Raw genomic sequence first — 22,178 nt, 5'->3', positions numbered from 1 at the left:
GATCTCAAAACACTTCACCAACCAGGTCAGTGAATTAACTTCTATCTTAACTATGGAGCAACAGAGCAACTAACCCCTCTTTTTAAAAAAACAAAAAAACAAACAAACAATAAAAACCCCACACACACCCCATGCACCCCCTCCTCCACAACCAGGAAACAATGAAACTAGCTATATGCAAAATACTGCCAAATGCACCAAGTAAAATGAAAGACAAGAGCAGCTTTAATCTTTAATTTACAGTAATCTTCAGTGTTATAAATAAAATCAGAGGGAAGTATGATTTTTTTTTAAGTCGATAGTTGTTTGTACTAAAAGGACACTATCTTGGATTTAATCAAGAAACTTGCCTGCTCATTCCATTCTTTCATGTAATTAGGTGAAACTTGCTGTTTCTTTCTGTTTTAACAGAAATGCTACAGGCTCAATAGAAGGGGCATCAACCATAATGGTCTATTTTAAATTAATCATACTGGGTGAAAAATTGTTGTAGAACCGTTACTCAGAAGTGCTTTGGGGACCAAAAAGAAAACCTCGGAGGAGCAAAACCCACAGAAGAGGAATTTTCTCAAATAGCATATAGCAGCAGGATCAAAAGTGCAGACATGAAGCATGAATAAGAAATGAGAGATGCTGCAAAGTACGGACAGCTCGTCTGCTGCTGGTCAGAAGCAGTCATCAGCCACTGCAACAGAACTGCTGACCATTAGCAACACATCCAAATGTATGAAATGACAAAGTGTGTCTCAACTGTTTCATCCTCTCCACCATCTTATTTACCTACATTTTCTGGCTTCTCAACATATTACTCTGACTTAGACAGAATCCCTATGAAACAATAATACATTTTCCTGCATTATTTTTAGCTTGAAAATTAAACAATTAGGAAGCTTCCTCTCCATCCCCTCAAATGAAAATGCTACTACTCAAGGAATAGTACCGAACACTGAGTGGCCATGAATCCATCACTTCTACCCTCTCTTTCCCTCCCTCTCAAATACACTGCCTCACATTAGGCATTTTTTTTTTTTGAGTACATATGATCAAGCAGCATCTTCAACTAACAAAATATGGCCATCATTCCTAGCAGCTACTGCAATGTTTCACTCTCAACAGCAGCTGTTAAAGAGTTCAGAGCTTATTTCCAATGCTCTCAGTAGGGAAACTCCCCACCGTCCCTCACAAGTGTGTAGAACATGGCACAGAGCAAGAACACTGGGGAAGTATATGTTTCTGCACTTCAGAAAAACCCTTCCATTTAGCATTAGTCACTTTACTTCTCTGTACTGATGTTTCCCATCCCATCTTTTGACAATCTTATCTATTTAGAATGACTAAGTTCTTATTAGGCAGCGATGTCTTACTATGAATTTGGCCAAGGCATAATGCAATGAGGCCCCGCTCTAGGTAAGGGCCTCTTGGCACTACCATAATACAAAGAAGCTGCACATCCCATCACCATCCAGCTACTGCTGAGGCAATAATTAAAGCAATACCTCTGTTAGAAAAGTGAGCAATTGGTTTCATTAATCCAAAAAAAAAAAAAGACCACAGGCTTGGTCATTCAGAATCTCATCGGGAGCAGAAAAACTTAACACTATTTTCCAATTTTTTTTTTAAACTTATCACTTAAGCTAATACCCAAAATTGTTACAACTAAGAACAGACTAAAAAAACGTTTCCATATACTTTGTGCATTTAACAATATGGCAGTATAAACACTGTTCTGGTAGAACCATCCACAGATACAAAATTTGTATCTGCACCAGATCCGTGATTGGCAAACATGGCCCATGGATGCAGATATCCAGAGGAGATCCACAGATTTGCCAGGCTTTAATAGTTGGGTTTGTTTTTTGCAGTAGTGCCTATATCCATGTGGCACTTTCCAGACAGAGAAGGCATGATTTCAGTTCTGAGAAAATTAGTCTACCCCCATCAGTGATTTTATTCTATTGTCCAGGAGCCTCTCACGCTGCAACAAGAAACAAACGTCCCAAGACAGAAAAACCTGACAGTAATACTCACAAAATAGACAGAGGATCTCAGGGACAAGTTTTGTACCTGAAGTTGTTTAAAAACTGATTAGATTGAGTTGAGCGTCCCTTTATTTCTCTAGTGTGAAAGAGGGATGGACAAGTTGCTGTTGTGCTATCTTACGTACAAAATGAGCTTTAAGAAGTCTTCTTACTCTTTGTCCAGTGAGGCAACATTGGTCAAGAAAAACTGTGGCCTCAGATCACACTTTCACTCACACCTGTGATTTTAACAGTTAGTGGCAGCAGATGGTGGGTAGATCAGACAAACATGTTCCACCTACTGCTCCATCAGTTGGCAAAGCTCCATGCATGTCAAATCCTTAGCTCCATGGTATATTAATACTGTTAGACTTCCAAAGGACTGTTACACTTGTCGACACCAAACATGTGAACCACTGAGCAATGTGTTATATTTGCAGCTAGTCTTCAGTAAGTATAGCAAGCATTTTGTTCACAGAATGGCACCTAGCTTACAAGGAAGTCATTACTGTAGTGTTGGCCCAAGCTCCAGACTGAGACAGAGAAGGCTTGCTCATCTGGAAGTTGGATATTCAATCACTGTAAAGGACTACTGGCCTAAACTTGCTCTAGCCTGGTCACAAGTCAGAATTAATAAGACTCCTAAGTTATCAGTATCCTTCTGATTGTGCAGTGTGTTGTACTTGGGCAGGCTCTTAAGAGTCCCCTCTTATTTCTCTACCTTATCTCAGTCTTCAGCACCAAGGGACTTGGACTCAAACCAGACACATCTAGTTGAGAAATGCCCATACCAGCTGGGGATTCAGGTCTGGCTTTACAAAGCCCCAAAATACTATTCACTGTCAACACAGGCCATATGGAACCCCTTAAAGTGCGGTTTAGTCAGAAGAGCATCCATATAAAAATGGCACTTTGACTCAGCCACAGCAATTATGGGACAGCAAGCTGGAGACTGTTCTAGCTCACACAATTGTTAAATTTCTAATGCAGGGCCACCTTCTGCTGTTACACAGGTAGCCGAATTTAACCCAATGTATACTTTAGCAATAAAGATATACAATACAAAAAAAAATTAACTTTCAAATCCCAGACTGAGTTGGAGTTAGAAAATCTATCTTTTTACTTGTGACCGATGCACATTTGACCTTAGAGTCTGACACACAAACCTGAAACCCAATTAAGCCTTTTTTTAAAAGAAATATTTAAATGTGTCCAAATTTCTCTTCAGAACAGAGCCAAACTTCAGTTTTCTCCTACAGCAAATATCAAATATTTTAATCAAAATGTGTTTGTAATTTAAGTAATCTTATTTTACATATTTGAATTTTTAAGTGTTTTCTGTTCAACTCCAAATGCTTGAGAATGTTTTGTAAGGAAAGCTTTCCTTGGGTTTCTCTCATTGCAGAGAGCATGGTCCTTGCCTATACAGTAACTGGTTCAAAAAAAGAAAAAAAAGCACAGTATCAATCAGGATACTGACCAGGTGGACATTATAAAACAAAACACATTGCTAAGTCTATCCTGGAGGAGATAAATACAAATAATTCTCTCTAGATTTGTTATACTTTGTACAAGTTTGGGAGAAGAGAGAAGATTCATTCAAACAACAGCTTTTTACACACAATTCTAATTCAAGGAATAAAGTGTTGAAAGGAGTTAAAACTGTATTAGCCTGATACTGGCCAACACAAGCGACCACATTTCTATGAGCTTTCCCAGTTAGAACTTGAGGCCACTGAATTTCTCTGAACCACAAGTCCTTCAAATTCACATAATTAGTGCACAAATGTAATTACAATTATTTCAAAAATTAACCCAAAATATATGAAACTCACTGATAGCATAAAATGTTATGGGGACAGTGTCATTCTCTTTAAGCCCTCAAAACTGTTCTAGTTTAGTAGGGGCTGTAATCTGGATACATTTTTTTTTTTAAAGCACACTATTAATTGAAAATTTATACCACAGATATCAACTGTGTAAGAAGTATTCATATTTGTTTGGAATGCCATAAACAGCAAAAGACAAACGGAAGGATTTCCATTTTATTTTCTTGGACAGCACTACATACATTAAAAAGTAAAAACAAAGAATACTTGACACAGTTCCCTAAAAGTGTCAATATACAGATAAACACTTACTTTTTGCTGCGCTCTTCATGGCCATTGGCACTGCTCAATTTGTTCTCATCCTAAGCAGGGTTGATAGAAGAACATCGTGAGGACGAAGTGGTAACATTTCAAGTGGTCAAAGGGTAATGGGAATAGGAATAAGAAAATACAAAACAAAAATTTTAATACTAAATTACGTGTTTAAAGTTTAATATGGAAAGCTATAAAAATTTAAGTAGGCATGTTTAACCACTTTGCTGTTTACATTTAAGACATACAATTATAAAATACAAGAATTACAGTTTTTAAAAATATATTAAATTGTAGATACTTCCTTACATGATTTAGATAGTAAATTATCCTGTAGATTTCAGCACTCAAGTGGTTAAATGTTATTTCTATAAAATGTAAGAGGAAGTTTCAGGTTTAAGCATTTTTCATGTGCTATGATCCCTTTGATCAGTACCAAGGCTATATCTCTGCCTAAGCCCCAAGTGGCCATGCTAGCAGCCAGCCACTATCGATTTCTTGTGACCGATGCCATTCCTGAGATCTTCGCTCATTTTCGTTGGAGGGTTGTAAGAGCTTGATGCCACCTCTGTCACACATCTCGCCCTGAAGCAAACAGGGATTCACACTGCTTTAGTAACGTCGACTCCCAAGAAAGTCATCAAAAATCCACCAGTCCAGCCTAAACATTCCCTATTTCCATACCTGTTTACATGGAAAATATCCATGTTAAACTAGGACACAAGAATCTTAACATTACAAATTATGACTCTCTCCAAGATTTTACGTAACTGCTAACTATTACATAAAACTAAATATACAGTGTTTAAAGCTTACAAATGCTCATCCGAAACTGATACCACATGGTTGTGCTAAACAGTCCAAAATAAACTAACAGTAGCTGTTATATTTATTCTATAGTTTAATCATTCCAGCTACACCATGAGTACAACTGCTAAATTATTTCAAGTTTATACACATTTCTTGTGAAACCAGTGCTAATGCATGCATAATGTTAACACTTTCACCACCAATTGGTGAAAAAACGAAAAAAAGACAGTATACGTTTGCTGCCTGTTAAGGAGACTAAGTACATCACTATTCTAGTCATTGAGACGTTTTAACAGAATTTTGTGTCAAAATTTGTATTTCCTTATTGAACAACTAAAACAGAAGAGTACAACAGCTATTTTTAGAATGACACTGCAGACTGTGATACTGTCTTTTACTTGTTAAGAATGTATCTATTCAGGGATCCAAGAATTTTGGAAAGTTCTTTCACTCAGCAATTCATTTCCATCTGCCCTGTTAAAAGATTAACCATCACCAGTCTTCTATGTTAAAAATAATGGTCAGAAGCCTCTTGCACTGAGTAGACTATTTAAAGATTTACTTGCCACGGACTGGTGAAAAGGTTATTCTTGGAACCCTGCTATTTTCCCAAACACTGCATTCACCTTGTTGCTATACCAAACTGGAGCTGGCAATTTTAGGCGAGTAATTGTTTTTTTTTTGTTTGTTTTTTTACCTAGGGGACCACGGTACAGCGATACGTCACTCAATTACTACCTTATGATTGACAGTTCACACTGGAATCAAAGGTGAATTCATGGGAGTAGAGGTGAGATATCGTTAGGCAAGTCTACAAAGAGAGATAGATGGGCATTTATTCATCACGCTGAAGTGAAACTACTGCACAATATAATTACATTAACAGTATATATTTATTTGCAAGTTACATGTAATGCATCTCCAATAAGATAAATCATGAGGGCTCCAGGGATGTTAGTTTACAGTTCAGCAGTAGTTTCATGAATAAGGCTAAATTAAGGTAAGTACAAGACCTCACTGGCACATTTTTCTCACCTTCTTGTAAGGAGCCTCAAGCATTGCTTCAATATCAATATCGTCAGCCATTTTTTCAAGACACCTGAAAGGAAAAGCAAAATTCATTAGATAGGAAGAGAGCCCATAAACTACATCAATTAATAGCTCCCAAGGCACTTGTACTTTTGGTGACAAGGCCAATGTTGGGATGACCCCAAATTCACAAAATGATTTTTAGTTAAAATGCATGCTATACGCTTGGCAAGCTGGTCAATTGGCCACCCTCAAATACTGTTAAATATTCCATCAAGAATGCCCTAAGGCCTACCTTTTTGACTGCATCATGATGTTTGTTATCAGTTAGCAAGCCTATATAAATGTCTTTAATCAATCACTTTACTGTACGCTAATGCCACATATTGGGAAAAAGGTGAACTAACTGAAAGCTGAGTATCTTGATTGGCTTGAATCTTCTAGAACAAACATTGTGCGCATGTATGAATGAGTATCTTTATTTGTATGCAAGGCCATCACTGCATACGGCAGTTTACAAACACAAGTTAAAAAATACTGTCCCTGCCCTGAAAAGCTAAACTGACTGGACAAATACAGAAATTAATCAAAAGGAAAAAAAGCGGGAGAAGGGTTCACAATAATTAAACTACCTCTCCAAACAAAGAGAAAAGATGTACTGCCGTTAAGCTGCCTACCTAACGTAAGTGCATTTAAAATTTTTCTTTTATAATTCCCACACCGGGTGGATAAAAATCAATGTTTTTTTTTAATCAGTTTTTTATTTTAATCGGATTTTTTTGATAAAATGCTTTAAGGAAAAAACCTATCTAATGTTAAAGTGCGTTCTCGGGTAAAAATTCCCTAAAGGAGGACAGAGCTGTGACTAGGGACCCCTGGACTTCTAAGAGCTAAGCAGATCAAAGCAAGCATATGAAAGCAGCTAAGCTTTGATCAAAGCATGCATATCTATCACACTGAGATTTAATCTTCAAGACTCCTTATAAGAAATGGAAAGGGAGGTGGATTTTTTTTTGCTGTTTTTAAAATTAAACAGGCAGCTAGTATTGTTTCTAAAATTATTATGAAGAACAAGTTTAAGCTTTGTTGTAACGTGCGTTGTTTGCCTGGACTGCTCAAGACCCGACTGCTTGTGTAGGAGGAACTCTTTGAGTTGGCTTCTTAAATACCTTCATGCTGTTTCACATCTGATACTCCTTGATGAAACATAGGAGCCTTGTCTTATAACAGGCTTATTCAAAGTGATACAAGCTACGAAAGTGAGATCTCGGAAGAGTGTTGCCATTTTCATAATGTAATAAAAATACTGTAATGATAAATAAAAATTAATAATAGTGTGTAATAAGCATGTCAAAAACAATTTCTATTTCCAAGATCACGGCTTTTATAATTTATCCTCATGTAAAGGAGAAAACCCCTGGAAATACTCATTTTTAGGAAGGGGTTCACGAGACACGACATTTTAGTGAAAGGGGTTCACAGGTTGTTAAGGTTTGGGAACCACTGATTTAGGTTAATCTTTCTATCTACCCAATGGGACTCAGTGCTCAGTCTAGAAGATACTATCAGAGATTAGTTTTGCAGTTCTCAAACTGTGGATTTGTGTCTCCAGAGGTAACATGCTTGTTAACAGCAAAAATGTTTTTAAATAAATAAATATATAGAGGTGAGAAACAGATCTCAACTCTATTGTCCCGCTGCAAATTTTTGTACACAGAGTCAATCCCCTATCTCTCTCTAAAAGTGCCAAATTTCAAAAAGTTCAATGAATAGAAGATTGTTGGGGGCGGAATAGATCTGGACAAGGAGAAATCGTCTGGAGATCAATGTGAGAAGGGAGGGACAGGTAGTAGAAACAAAATTGAAACTGTGAGCAGCATATTCCAGAAGTCTTGAGGTCTTTCTGAGTGTAGCCATCATTGATTCGAGATCTACCATACCACTCTCTCATTAGAAGGGAAAATCTATAATGGCAGCAGGCCGTAAAAGAGACCCAGTTTGGGAATATTTTAATGAAGTTCCTCTACTTGGGGGTAAGACAGGCATGTGCGCAAAATGCAAACAGTGCAACAAAGAAATACAAGGCCTGGTTGCCCGAATGAAATAACATCATGAGAAGTGTTCCTTTTCAGGAGGAAGCTGTGTTGAAGATGATGAAAGGAACGCGTCTGAACATGCAGGATCTTCAGGTTGGTAAACTTTTTTATTTCATACTTCTTTCTTAAGGACTGTCTGTCTTCCCTCTAGACTATTCTTGAATTCTCATGTTTGAGTTAAAAATATACACCTCTACCCCGATATAACACGAATTTGGATATAACGCAGTAAAGCAGCGCTCCGGGGAGGCAGGGCGACGCACTCCGGTGGATCAAAGCAAGTTTGATATAACACAGTTTCACCTGTAACACGGTAAGATTTTTTGGCTCCCGAGGACAGCGTTATATCGGGGTAGAGGTGTAGCTGTTACTCTATGGTACTATAATTTTAGATGCAGTTGTGATAAAAAAATAAATAGTTGAAATAGGCAGATCTTCCTTTTACAATTTCACCTTTAAAGTAGCACTGACTCTCAGTGCATGCAATGAGTAATAATAAATGAGCAGTATGGCAATAATAATTAAATAACTGCATTGACTTATTTTGTTTAGGAGAATCCATCCTCAACATACAGGATTCTGAAGACTATCCACCTTCAAGATCACCATCATTTTGTATAGTTTCAGAGTTATCTGCCAATGATAGTCTTTCAGTCACATCATGTATGTCACATAGCCACAGTGTACCACCTATAGCAAAAAGAAAAAAAATCTCCATCATCCAGAAACAACCAGAGATAAATTTGTGATAAGAACCAGCAGATTACAAAAAGGTAATTGATGAAAAAAATTGCGCAGTTTATGCAACGAACTCTCCTTTCCATATGACTGAGAACCCACACTTCATTAACATGGTTCAGTCATTAAGACCAAGATACAGTCCACCTAACAGAGCAGCTGTCGCAGGCAAATTGCTGGATAACATGTATGAAAGAGAAACTAAACTGTGTGCAAAAGGTCTACATGGTGAAATTGTTAACCTGAGTCTTGATGGGTGGAGCAAGGGCCACAATGCTCCTGTTGTATGTGCTTGTGTCACAACAGAAGAAGGGAATGTCTTCCTTACAGAAACAATTGATACACCAGGAAATGCACACACAGCAGAACACTTACAAGAAGTAGCAGTAAAAGCTATAACAAACGGTGAAAAAAATTTCAAACGTCTAGAACACCGCTTGGTCACAGACAATGCTGCAAATGTTCCAAGACGAGAAGAAATTTAGAAGAGAGTCCCAAGCTAATAACATACGGTTTCAGTGATCATCTGATGCACCTCCTAGTCAAAGACTTCAGTGTTCCAGAAATAAAGGCTAATGTTGTTGAAATTGCAAAATACTTCTGTAACCACCACTTTGCAGCAGCTGCTCTGAAAAAAGTGGGAGGAACAAAGCTAACACTCCCACAAGACGTGCGATGGAACTCAGTAGTGGACTGTTCTGAGCACTGTATCAAGAACTGGCCTAATCGGATGACAGTTTGTGAACAAAATCGTGAAAAAATAGATGGCACTGTCACAGCCAAAGTTCTCAGCATTGGGCTTAAGAGAAATGTTGAACACATGCTGAGTACCCTGAAGCCTATTTCCGTAGCCTTGAACAAAATGCAGGGAAATAGCTGTTTTATTGCTGACACTGTTGAAATTAGGAAGGAACTGAGTGAGATCTTAAAAAGAGAAATATGCAGAGTTCAATTACAAGCATTAAAAAAACAAATGGGACAAGCATTATCTCCAGCTCATTTTCTTGCAAATATTCTCAATACTCAGTACCAGGGTCAAACCTTAACTGCTGAAGAAGACAAGCTGTCTATGACATGGACATCCAGCAATCATCCCTCCACAATGCCAACTATAATAAATTTCAGAGCGAAGGGTGAACCATTCAAGAAATATATGTTTTCCGATGTTTTAAATATATGTTTTAAAGAAAGTCACACCAGTGAACTGGTGGAAGTCACTTAAGCACTTGGATTCAGAGACTGTTGAAGTGATTATCTCACTTAACAGCAGTAGCTTCTTCTGCCGCTGTAGAAAGAATATTTTCTTCCTCTGGACTAATTCATTGCAAATTGAGAAATCGTTTGGGACCTGAAAAAGCAGGAAAGCTTGTTGTTCCTTTCCAGATTATCAACAAACAGGAAAATGAAGGTGAAGACAACTGAGTTACCTGCAGAAACCAATATTTTAAGTTTCTCATGTTGACCTGGCTGACACAGTCGATTTTTTTTAATATTTCATTTAACTATTTTAGTTAAAACAATTTTAACAAAAACAACCTTATTTTAAAAAACTTGAATGTTTAACTAAATTCAAAAATTCATATGCTTGTTTTGTTAAAATATTATATGTTTGCTGTTGAAGAAAAAAATCCAGAACATTGTTGGTTTAGTTAAATAAAACAATTTAAATATCTGTCTGGTGGTGTTCTCCTCCTAATACAGCATGGCAAGAAAATCCTCCAAATATTAATGATTAACCTGTTGAACTGGAGATAGTTCACCTCCCAGTGACTTAATAAATACCTACTTCAATTACCTTTGGTAAATGAAATAACCAAACAATCATTCATTTTCTGATATAGCTGTAAAACTAATCTGAAAAGTTTTCAAAATAAATCACTTAAAAAAATGTATAGTATGTACTTTCCAAAAATGAAACCTACATCTATCTCTGAGTTGTGAACAATAAGTATTAAGGTTATAACAACTAACAAGAATGCACTTTTATGTAGAAATCCATGATTAAATCGAGTCTTCCTGTCTAGTAAATCCACCCTGTTGCTATATGTTTGTTTCCTGTTTAATTTCATTTTATTTTATTTTGTAATTGTTTACTCTTGTCCAAATTTAAATGTGAAGCTAACATTGCTAAAAAAAGTAGCAATTATTACTTCATTTTTTAAGAACTCTGTTTCATTGTTTCACATTTTCTGAGTTAAAATAATAATTAAATAACCCGTTTCTTGTAATTAGGCATATGTATCTAAGGCTAAGCCTACTGGAAACCATAGTCTTACTCACTACAGTTCCAATAAGTTAGCGCTTTAAAATATTTGACCAATTATTTTTTGGATCAGTCAACTGACCAACTATACATACTAATAAGGACCTTGTTAAAATGATACTGAATGAGAAACATCATATGGAGAAGAATCAGGAAGGAGTTTGCAGTGGGAACGTAACCTGCACACTGACAGTACAGAATGCGATATAAGCACCAGCTAAGTCATGGTTATGAATGGAAGATGAAGTTCAAAGAAAAGAACTATGTGCCACCTGCTTCTTTATGAAAACGAATGTCAGAAAGATTCTCCCTATACCCAAATATGCTTATTTATTAATTTATTAATTCAGGTCCTGCACCAAACTGAAGAACCAGTAGGGTTTGACACCACAGTTACCAAAAGAAGCAAGACCTAAACAACAGAGAAGGGACATGTATGCAAACTACTTAAAACTTGGATTTTTGCAAATGTCCAAGTTTCATAGATTTCAAGGCCAGAAAGTGCCATTATGATAATGTCTCACCTCCTGTGTAGCACAGGCCAGCAAATTTGTCCATGTATTTCCTGCATCAAGCCCAATAACCTGCAGATGAACTAGAGTTTTTCTTTGATCCCTTAGCTCCCCATACTTTCTCCCCAGGTAGGTACTTTTAGACTGACCAAGTTGTTTCTTAAAACTTGCTCTTCTACAAGCTAAAATAAATTGAATTCCTTAAGTTACTCACTGCAAGGCAAGTGTTCCAGTCCTCATACTTCTTTTCTTCCCTGAAGCCTCCTCAATTTTTCCAATATCCTTTTTGAAGTGAGGATATCAGAACTGGACACAGTATACCAATTGCAGTCTCATCATATACAGAAGTAAAGTTACCTCCCCATTCCTATGCCATTTTCTCCTGGCAATTCACATCCAAGGATAGCATTAGCTCCTATCCACAGCATTTCATTAACAGCTCATGTTCAGTTGGTTATCCACCATGATTCCCTATATCTTTTTCATGTAAATACTTTCCAGAATACAGTCCCCCATCCTGTAAATATGGCCTATATGTTTTTTTTCTAAACATATATTCTTTTGCATTTACCAGTATTAAAATAAATTTGTTTATATCCAACTTCCCAAGAGATTCAAATCCCTCAATGTTACCTATCCTTAATACCAATCTTTGGTATTATCTGCAAAGTTTATCAGCAATGATTTCATATTTTCAACCAGATCACTGACACGGAAATTGACTAGCATTGGGCCAAGAACAGATTCTTGTGGGACCCCATTAAAAACACTTCCTTTCAATTATTCCCATTGAAATGTGGACAAGGGTGATCCAGTGGATAGCGTATTTAGATTTTCAGAAAGGGACGGTCCTCTCATGATTGGCTGAATTGGTTAAAAGACAGAAAGTAAAGGGTAGGAATAAATGGTCATCTTTCAGAATGAAGAGAGGTAAACAGTGGCGTCCCCCAGGAGACCAGGGCTGTTCAACATATTCATAAATGATCTGGAAAAATGGTAGGTGGCAAAATTTGCAGACAATTACTCAAGTAATTGTACACAAGTACATAAGTCTGAAGCTGACAGCGAAGAGTTACAAAGGGATCTCACCAAACTGGATGACTGGGCAACAAAACAACAGATGAAATTCAGTGGTGACAAACAAAGTAATGCACACTGGAAAACAATCCCAGCTATACATACAAAATGATGGGGTCTAAATTAGCAGTTACCACTCAAGAAAGCGATCTTGGAGTCATTGTGGCTAATGCTCTGAAAAGGTGTGCTCAGTGTGCAGCGGCAGACAAAAAAAGTAACAGAAAAGGAAAGGGATAGATAAGACAGAAAATATCACAATGCCTGTATATAAATCTATGGTTCCCCCACATCTGGAATATGAGTGCAAATCTGGTCGCCCCATCTCAAAAAAGATATACTGGAATTTGAAAAGGTACAGAGAAGAGCAAAAAAAAGATTAAGGGTATGGAATAGCTTCCATATGAGGAAAGATGAAAGAGACTGGGACTGTTCAGCATGGAAAAGAGACGATTAAGGGGGGGATATGATAGAGGTCTATAAAATCTGGACTGGTGTGGAGAAAGTGAGTAAGGAAATGTTATTTACTCCCTCCCATAACACAAGAACTAGGGGTCACCCCTAGTTAATAGACAACAGGTTTAACACAAAAGGAAGTACTTCACACAACACATGGTTAACCTGTGGAACTCTTTGCCAGGGGATGTTGTGAAGGCCAAAACTATAACAGGGTTCAAAAAAGAACTAGGTAAGTTCCTAGAGGATAGGTCCATCAATGACTATTAAGCCAGGATAGGCAGGGATGCAACACCACGATCTGCGTGTCCCTAGCCTCTGTTCGCTAGAAGCTGGGTGCGGATGACAGGGGAGGGATCACTTGATGATTGCCTGTTCTGTTCATTCCCTCTGAAAAACCTGGCATTCGCGAAAGTCAGAAGGCACGATACTAGGCTAGATGGATCATTGGTGGGGAACAGTTTCATGGACCTGAGGAAGAGCTCGGAGTAAACTCAAAAGCTTGTCTCTCTCACCAACAGGAGTTGGTCCAATAAAAGATATTACTTAACCCATCTTGTGTCTCTGATATCTTGGGAACAACATGGCTACAACAACACTGCATACAACTATAAAGTACCAAGTCAAACGTTACAGAAATTATAGAGTTACCTTTACCAAATTTGTAATCTCATCAAAAATATTTTATTTATTTCACAATACCTATTTTCCATAAACAATGTTGAATGGCACCTATTAATTTAATGCTGGGATAAGAATAATAAGAACTCAACATTCCCATACTCTTCAATTGCAGAAACTCAAAATGACCTTCTGTAAGTCATCCAACCAGGGGAACAGTGAAACAAACACTTGTAACCTCCGATATTCCTATACAGAAAAAACCCTGAAGCCTTTTCAGGGCACCCAATCACAAAGCTGCAATGGGTACAAACCCTGCCTATACCTTAAGTATAATCTTTAATTGTAACCTGCCAAATATTTTTTGTATTGTGCTCCTACCCTTTTTTTGCTTCTTCATGATGTACAAAAGAGGCCTAGATGATGTTCCCCACCTTCAGTTTTCACTTTAGGAATTTCAGAAATATTAACTCTAGTCTTTTCTAGTTTTGCTGGAAGTCCTCTGTGAGGTCTCTGGGGTGTTTACTGTTGAGCTGTAATATCTTCTCTGAACGGAATTCCCCAAGAAATACATGTATTTTCTTACATGTTTAGTTAACATGGTGAGATACTAGTCTAAACAAAACAATTTGTAGTTTTCACACGTTACTATGTCAAGAAAAGCACTAGGGTTGAGTGCAGCGTTTACCTCAAGCTACAAAGGTGTCAAAACTCCATTTGCCTTGCCTACCTAGGGTTAGGCAATATTAGTTAACAATGGATACAAATTTCAGAGTAACAGCGGTGTTAGTCTGTATTCGCAAAAAGAAAAGGAGGACTTGTGGCACCTTAGAGACTAACCAGTTCATTTGAGCATAAGCTGTAGCTCACGAAAGCTCATGCTCAAATAAACTGGTTAGTCTCTAAGGTGCCACAAGTCCTCCTTTTCTTTTAATGGCTACGAACACACTGTGCGTTCCTGCCCAAGGCCAGGCCAAACCTGCCGTTTCCCACCGTGTTGCTACTGCAGTTCAATAGGTGGGAACAAAATACAATCATTTTAGACTGTCCAGCGTCCACTAGCTCAGCCCAGGTTTGGCGCCCATGGCACTCGCTCTCCCGCCGCCCCGCGCTGCCACCCTAGAGCCGGAATTTATAATCCCAGGCGAGCAGAAACAACTTTCCAGAGAGCCCTTCGCGCAGCCTGTCCCCGCGGGGAGGCGCAGAACCCGCAGGCGGTGCCCCGTGCGCTCCCGGCCTTGGCGGCAACAGCTGCGCCAGGGACGGTCTGGGCCGAGGCCCAGCTCGCCAACTACGCGGCTACGGGAACAAACAGCCAGGGCCCCGGCCAGACCAACAGCTGCGGCCTCCCCAGCACCACCTCCAATGGAGGGGGAGGGATGACAACCGCTGAGGCCCCACACCCCCGGGATTTCAGACCAGGGCTCTCCCCGGGAAGGCGGGCCCGGCTGGGAAGACAACCTAGAAGCTTCCCGGAGAAGACTAGGTAAAAGGGCCCGGCCAGGAGAGGAGGCTCTGCCCGCGGCCCCCCACATGCGGCGGCGGGAAGGGCCCTCTGGCCGAACGCAGCCGCGGAACCGGACGGCCATAAGCGGGCGGGGGCCGCGCGATTACCTGCGCTGCTGTGGATTACGCTTCTTGCTCAGGTGCCCGGGATCCGGCGGCGCTAAGGACGGGGATAGGCCCAGCGGCAGTGAGTCCCTCAGAAAAGGGGATGGGGGGCTCGGATACTAAAGGCCGCTCCCGGCCAACTCTGGTAACAGCGGCGACTGCTCCCTGAAATGGCGCCTGCCGCGTCTAGCTGCTTGGGAGCTCCGCGCACTCACACACGGGGCCGCCCAGAGCTCGCTGCACGGGCTCTCGCGAGATTGAGACAAAACAAACAAGGCTGAGCGCGTCCTTGACACACGAATGTCGCGAGACACCACACCCGGAAGCAGACTTGAACAATCGCGAGAGTAAGGTATAGGCCCCGCCAAAGTGTGCTCGCCTGCTGTAGGCTCAAAGTCTCGCGAGATTGGGGTCTGCAGTAACCGCAATAGAAAGGTCAAAGGTGAAATTTGGATATTTAAACAAGAAGTAGAATTTATTACCGGTCTTCTCTCTTGGGGGGGGTGTTTTCAACGCTGGACGGGGGGTGGAGTCGGGTCAATGCTGGCACAGAGGGGTTCCCCCCCGAAAGCCCTGGGTGAAGGGGGGGGCTATCCCCTCCAGGAGCGCTGTGCCGGGGGGGGGGGGGGTCCCTACCCTGGTGTCGTGACTGTCGCTCAGTCATGCCCAGCTCTCTCTGCCCAGCTCCAATAAAGGCCTTGTTTACACTGGACCGTTTTCTGCCATGGCACTGCTATATAGGGTTGCCAAGTTTCTAACAGCACAAAACCCAAAGACCCCTGCCCCCTCTTCTCTGAAGCCCCTCACTCACTCACTTTCACCAGACTGGGGCACGGGTTGGGGGGGGCTAATGGGCTCTGGGCTGGAGGTGTGGGCTCCAGGGGGGCTAGAAATGAGGGGTTCAGGGTGAAGGAGAGGGCTGGGTTGGGGTGTGGGGGGATAAGGGCTCCAGGTGGGGTTGTGGGGCTGGGGATGAAGGGTTTGGGGTGCAGGAGGGGGCTCAGGGCAGGGACAGGTTTTTGGGGTGGGGTGCAGGCTCTGGGAGGGAGTTTGGGTATGGGAGGGGACTCCAGCTTGGGGTAGGGGATTGGGGTGTGGGGTCCCGGCAGTGCTTACCATGGCTCAGAGGAAGTGGTCGCCAAGTCCCTGCAGCCCGTAGGGTTCTCGGCCAATGTAAGCTGTGGAGCTGACACCCAGGCAGAGGCAGTGTGTGGAGCTTCCCTGGCTGTCCATGAGCCTAGGGGCCGCAGGGACCTGGCAGCCACTTTTGGGAGCCGCAGGACCCAGGCCCCAGCTGCATCTCCAACTGGACTTTTAATGACCCAGTCGGCAGTGCCAACCAGACCTGTCAGGACCCCTTTTTGACGGGGAGTTCCGGTTGAAAACCAGACGCCTGGCAACCCAGTGCCACCATAGTGATGTCTCCCGAGCAATCCACATGTGGCTGCTATTGCTAGCAGGACATTGTCTCTTATCATCATCATCAAGGTGTATCGGCAAAAGACGTGTGGCCCTGAGATAGGCATCCCAGTGTCCCCTACGCCAGTAGGGTTGCCAGCCCTCCCGGATTGGCCAGGAGTCTGCCAGAATAAGCCTGGATCTCCCAGAAAGCAATCTAGGAGATTTTAATAGGCTGTTAAAAGTTCAGTTAGAGCACAGCGGGGCTAAGGCAGGCTCCCTACCTGCCCTGGCTTCGCACAGCTTCCAGAAGCAACTGGCATGTCCAGCTCCTAGGCGCAGGGGCGGCGAGGAGGTCTCCACGTGCCACCGCCACCTTGAGTGCTGACTTCACAGCTCCCATTGTCCTGAACGGCTGCCTGGCCGCCACTGAACCTAGGAGCCAGACATGCCAGTCGCTTTCAAGAACCATCTGAGGTAAGTGCCGCCCAGCCGGAGCACACACCCCTTCCCTGCCTTGAGCCCCCTCCTGCACTCTGAACCCCTTAGCCCCAGCCCAGAGCCCCCTTCTGCACCCCAAACCCCTCCTCCCTGGCCCCAGCCGGAGCCCCCTCCCCCTCCCACACCCCAACCGCCTGCCCCAGCCCTGAGCCTCCTCCCACACTCCGAACCCCTTGGCCTCAGCCCAGAGACCTCTCCTGCATCCCAAACCCCTCATCCCTGGCCCAACCCCAGAGCCCACACCCTCAGCCGGAGCCCTCACCCCCTTCCACATCCCAACCCCCTGCCCCAACCTGCTTAAAGTGAGTGAGGGTGAGGGAGAGCAAGCAACGGCAGGGGAGGGCAGGTTATGGGGGGCAGGAGGCGGGGCAAGGGTGTTTGGGTTTGTGCGATTAGAAAGTTGGCAACCCTGTATGCCAGCCTCTACCTCACTACCTCTTGGAGGATACCAGAGACAGGATCCTATAGTTGCTCCAAATCTTGTACAAAGGAGGTCAAGTAAGGTGTCTATGGAAAGGATGTACTTTGCTGGTTATGATTATGCTGTCTGTATGTCTGTATCATTTTTGTATGTGAAGTTATGAATATTGGCTACATATTTGTATCTCGATGTGTTTGATTCTTAGGAGCATCAGTGAAGCATTTGGTAAGCTTCTTGAGAAAGCACTATTCTGAGTAAGTGCCCAGTCAAGAAACACTTAACTGACAATGGACTTTGGGAGACGCCAATCCACATCTGAGCTTTCCTGCGAACGTTCAAACTAACATGTAAACAATAGCATCAGCCTGCAAAAAGCTGAATCATTCATGGACATGTGACTTGCCCAGGTGGCTACAAACTCCATCTTGTTGCTGTGATTTTGCACAGAAGAACAAAGGGGTTTCTGCCCACAAGAGAGAGAATATAAAAGGCAGTGGAAGCCTCTCCCTTTTGTCTTCAGATGGCTCAAGAAATGGCCTTTCCACCCCAAAGGGATGCCTGAAAGAAACTGGAACAAAGGACCGTAACTACGGGGGTGTGAGTGATTGCTGGATCCAGGCCATAAAACACAATGTTGGTCCAAAAAGGATTTGGCCCAGACTAGGAAGGAGTTTAGTCTGTGAAAGAAGCTTACCGGAACATCTCTGAGGGTGAGATTTACCTGTATTCAGTTTCCTACTGTATTATGCTTAGACTTGCGTGTTTTGTTTTATTTTGCTTGGTAACTTAGTTTGTTCTGTCTGTTATTACTTGGAACCACTTAAATCCTACTTTTTATACTTTTGCTTATTAATTATCCCAAAGTAATTAATACCCGGGGGGAGCAAACAGCTGTGATTATCTCTCTATCAAGTGTTATAGAGGGCGGACAATTTATGAATTTTCCTTGTGTAAGCTTTATACAGAGTAAAACAGATTCATTTGGGGTTTAGGCTCCCAGAAAGACTGAATACTGGGTGCTGGGAAAGTCCTTGTTAACTGAAAAGCCCCTGGGCTAAGTGAATCTTATTTTCTGGGCAGGAGGGCTGTAGTTGGTCTGTGCTATAGCTGACTGGAGTGTCTAACTCAGCAAGACGAAACGGGGAAGCCTTCTCTGGCAGGGGGGTTTGTTCTCAGTGGTATCCCAGCACATCTAGTGACAGTCTTGCGGGAGTCTCTGTGACCAAACCTGTCACAGGGGGCACTTCTTCAAACCCAGTGAGTGGTAGGGGAACTTTAAGGATAGTGTAATAAAGACTGAAAAACTTATTACAGGCAATAGTGATCTTAGCAGATATGACTTATGATGGTATCGAAGGTTCACAGACTGCAGCTGCTTAAGAGAGTCTGTGTTCAGCCAGAGCTGTATGGTACTGGCCTCTTTGTAGCAACGATCCCCTGAGAGGTCCTTGCAGAATGGAATAAGACGGTACCCTACCCTGGTGGGAGAAACAAGGCTGGTCTGCCTAGAAATGTCCAGGCAAAGATCAAACAGTATTTGCTTGAAAAGTTCAGTGAAATCCCAGAGGACTGGAAAGCTATGTGGGCCAAGATAAATGCTCTTCTGCACTATTGGCAGAGGGTCCCAGTGACTGCCTGTGCAAGCTCACAGCACATTGTTTCTGCCTCTTTCCTGAATCTAAACACAGCATGCAAGTAATGTGTTTTGGACTTGAAAGCCTGCATCTAATCAGTTTACGATGCATTTTCTGCAAATGCATGTTTGAATACTCACTGGTCTGTGTGTAGCTTACAGTTAGTGCAAGTGCTTTTTTTCCTATTTGCAGAATTTTGTTTGGTTACGGGGTAGGCATTGCCTGCAAAAGTATGTACTTTCAATGCTTGTTTGCAAAGTATTGGCAAACATATGCATTTGGGAATACTTGTTGGCGGCTTTTTCCTATTTTCTTTCTGTTGATTTTGGCTAGTGCTGCCAGTTTGTGCTCTTCAAATAAATAGGCCACTTTTAAACAGAATGTCTTTGTTCACTGTCCATTCACAGTCAGCTGTCATTTTGAAAGGGGAAGGGGCCCTGGAGAATGTAAAATAAAGGCATGCATTAATGGGCATGAAGTCACAACATACCTTAGTCCCAAATCGCTAATCCGTTCGCTCTCCAAGTTCAGCTGAGCCTCAAAGAGGTCCTGGCTCTTGAGCAGCCTGACATCATCTATGTCCCTCACCTCAGTCTGCAGGTCCCGAGTTTGCAAGTCTGGCCACTATCACTGGCCAGTTGGTGAGGGGATCCCTGCTCAGTTTGGCATCACACTGCACATGGGAGCAGTTCTTGGGGGAAGCACCAGACTTTGTTACCCTCATTTTTTATCTTCTGTTAAACCTGCCGCAGTTCCTTCCCTTTGCCTGGCTTTGTCTCTCATCCTTGCTGTATCCAGGCTTCTGTCTGCATCTCCTTTGCAATATCAATGTATACATCTTTGTCCCTGCAGGAATTCTACAGCTGTGCCTTCACTGCTCACCTCCCCTCAACCCCCACCTCCCAGCCAAGGAAATCGAGGACATCTCAGCTGGAACTGTGCTTATACAGATACACTTCATGAGGAAACAGGTGTTTCCAGAAAACACTGGAGATTTTAAGTAAGAAGTGAACTTCCAGATGTGAGACTTCTGAGCTGCAGGGCTCAAAAATTTAACCAGAGGTCCCTGCTGCAGTGACAGTTGAATTGTGCGCTTGTTACTGGAAGACTGTGTTTGCTGGTACAGGTACATCTGTGTCCATACAGGCATTTTGTCAGCAGCACTATCCTACTAGAGGATTTCGTCACTCAGGGAACTGGTTTAATTTTACAAGTAAATTTTCAGAGTTTTGTCGGCAAGACTCAGTTTTGAGCGTGGATGCATGTAAGCTGTGCTGACAGAATTAAAATTTGTAGCTAGTTTTACCTGACCCAGGATACTATGTGAAGTGTTTGGCATATCTTCTGTTAAAGTGGCACTTAATAACAGAGATGTGTATGTGTGTGTATATAATACAATTGATCAGAAAGCCAGGATCACTGTAGTACAAACATTCTGAGCCAAATCAGAGTTTGTAATATATGACCTTGCAGGATCTGTATTTAATGTTCTTACAAACAACATACGTTTTAACTTTCAGTGCATGAGTAGTTTCATTAAAAATAGAAGTTATGTATATATATGTGTCTTCAAGATTGTGACCATAACTTCTCGTTCTGGACAGGAAGGGCAAAAAACCAAGTCCCCAAGGTTCAGATGTGTCTGATATTTCTGTGAAACAATCATTCCATTGATAGGTTAACCTCTTTTGGATCAAATTTTTATAGTTTTTCATGTTGGCGTTATAGACAATTTGCTAAAAGCTGTATACTCTGGACAGTGCTCAGAACATTAATGAGCTCCGACAATGACATTTTTTACAGTAATTAAGTGTCTTGTCATATGGGTAAAAAAATGTAAAATTATTTAAAAAAATTAGATAACCAAGGTTGTCATTTTTACCCATGGCAGGAAGCCACTGAGAAAAATTAAAACCTGGCTATTTTCAGAGACCATGCATATTAAAACGCATTCTAGTTCCTCAATATTTTGAGGAATGGCAGAATAAGCATCTAGAAAGAAAGTAGATAGTGCACAAGAAACACTTTTAATAAATTTTAAGGCTAGAAGGGCCAATTCTGAGCATCTATCCTGATCTCCTATATAGCACAGGGTAGAGAGTTTCACCCAGTGGTCCCTGCATCAAACCCCACGGCTTGTGGTTGAAGTAGAGCATCTCATTTAGGAAGACATCCAATCTGGATTTAAAGATTGCAAGGTACAAAGAATCCAACACTTCGGTAAGTTGTTCCAATAGACAATAACCCTCACTGTTTTAAATAAATAAAATTACACCTTATATCTAGCCTGAATTTGTCTAGTGTCAGCACATTAGCAATCTTACAGTCTTCTGGAATTATACCACTTCTTTCCAAATACAAAACATGAATTATTGAACATGTCTGCCTTTTCTGCATCATTAACAATTTTACCATCTCCATCTACTAATGGGCCTATACCATTGCTAGGATTTCTTTTGTTCCTAATATACTTTTAAAATTCCCTTGTATTGTGTTTAGCCCCTGACATATATAGATTTTTTTTTTCCCTGATGTCTTTAGCTTCCCTTATCAATTTTCTAAACTTTATAGCTTGTAATTTTATGTTGATTTATTTATTTCCCTTCCCCTCATATGTTACTTCTTAATTTCTAATTGCTACCTTCACTTTGCCACTGACCCAGGATTGGTTTTAGCCAAAGTTGTCCTCTCTCTTTTTTTTTTTTTTTATTTAATTGTGGAATCATGGCTTTTTAGCCAGCTAAGAACTCATCTTAAAGAACTTACATTTTCCTCTAAATTCTTCCTCCCAGTCAATTCACTCTTCTTTAAGAAGTTAGCCCTCTCAAAGCCACAAGTATATATACTGCTGGTTG

At 41.4% G+C, this 22,178-nt stretch overlaps 1 protein-coding gene and 1 long non-coding RNA gene across 5 annotated transcripts in view; one reads left to right on the top strand and one right to left on the bottom strand.

The window, feature by feature from the left end:
- Positions 1-15,584, bottom strand: part of RBM39 (RNA binding motif protein 39) — a 48,101-nt gene extending 32,517 nt beyond the window's left edge. For 2 of the 4 annotated variants that reach the window (XM_077832548.1, XM_077832551.1), the window contains exons 1-3: positions 15,373-15,582; positions 6,005-6,068; positions 4,160-4,209 (exon numbers count right to left, since the gene is read on the bottom strand). In XM_077832548.1, the coding sequence (XP_077688674.1) occupies positions 4,160-4,209; positions 6,005-6,055 (101 nt within the window). In that variant the 5' untranslated portion in view covers positions 6,056-6,068; positions 15,373-15,582. Of the gene's footprint in view, positions 1-4,159; positions 4,210-6,004; positions 6,069-8,667; positions 8,785-15,372 lie in introns of all 4 variants that reach the window. The other 2 variants (XM_077832549.1, XM_077832552.1) reach the window with 2 other exon arrangements.
- A 101-nt stretch (positions 15,585-15,685) lies between these two features.
- Positions 15,686-21,552, top strand: LOC144273573 (uncharacterized). Its single transcript, XR_013347772.1, has 3 exons — positions 15,686-15,811; positions 17,895-18,399; positions 20,176-21,552. It is a non-coding gene; the product is annotated as an uncharacterized LOC144273573 (long non-coding RNA).
- The last annotated feature ends 626 nt before the right edge of the window (positions 21,553-22,178 follow it).

Source organism: Eretmochelys imbricata, chromosome 13, assembly GCF_965152235.1.
Source record: "Eretmochelys imbricata isolate rEreImb1 chromosome 13, rEreImb1.hap1, whole genome shotgun sequence".
In the NCBI taxonomy this organism is placed as follows: domain Eukaryota; kingdom Metazoa; phylum Chordata; order Testudines; family Cheloniidae; genus Eretmochelys; species Eretmochelys imbricata.
This window is presented reverse-complemented; position numbering and strand designations above follow the sequence as displayed.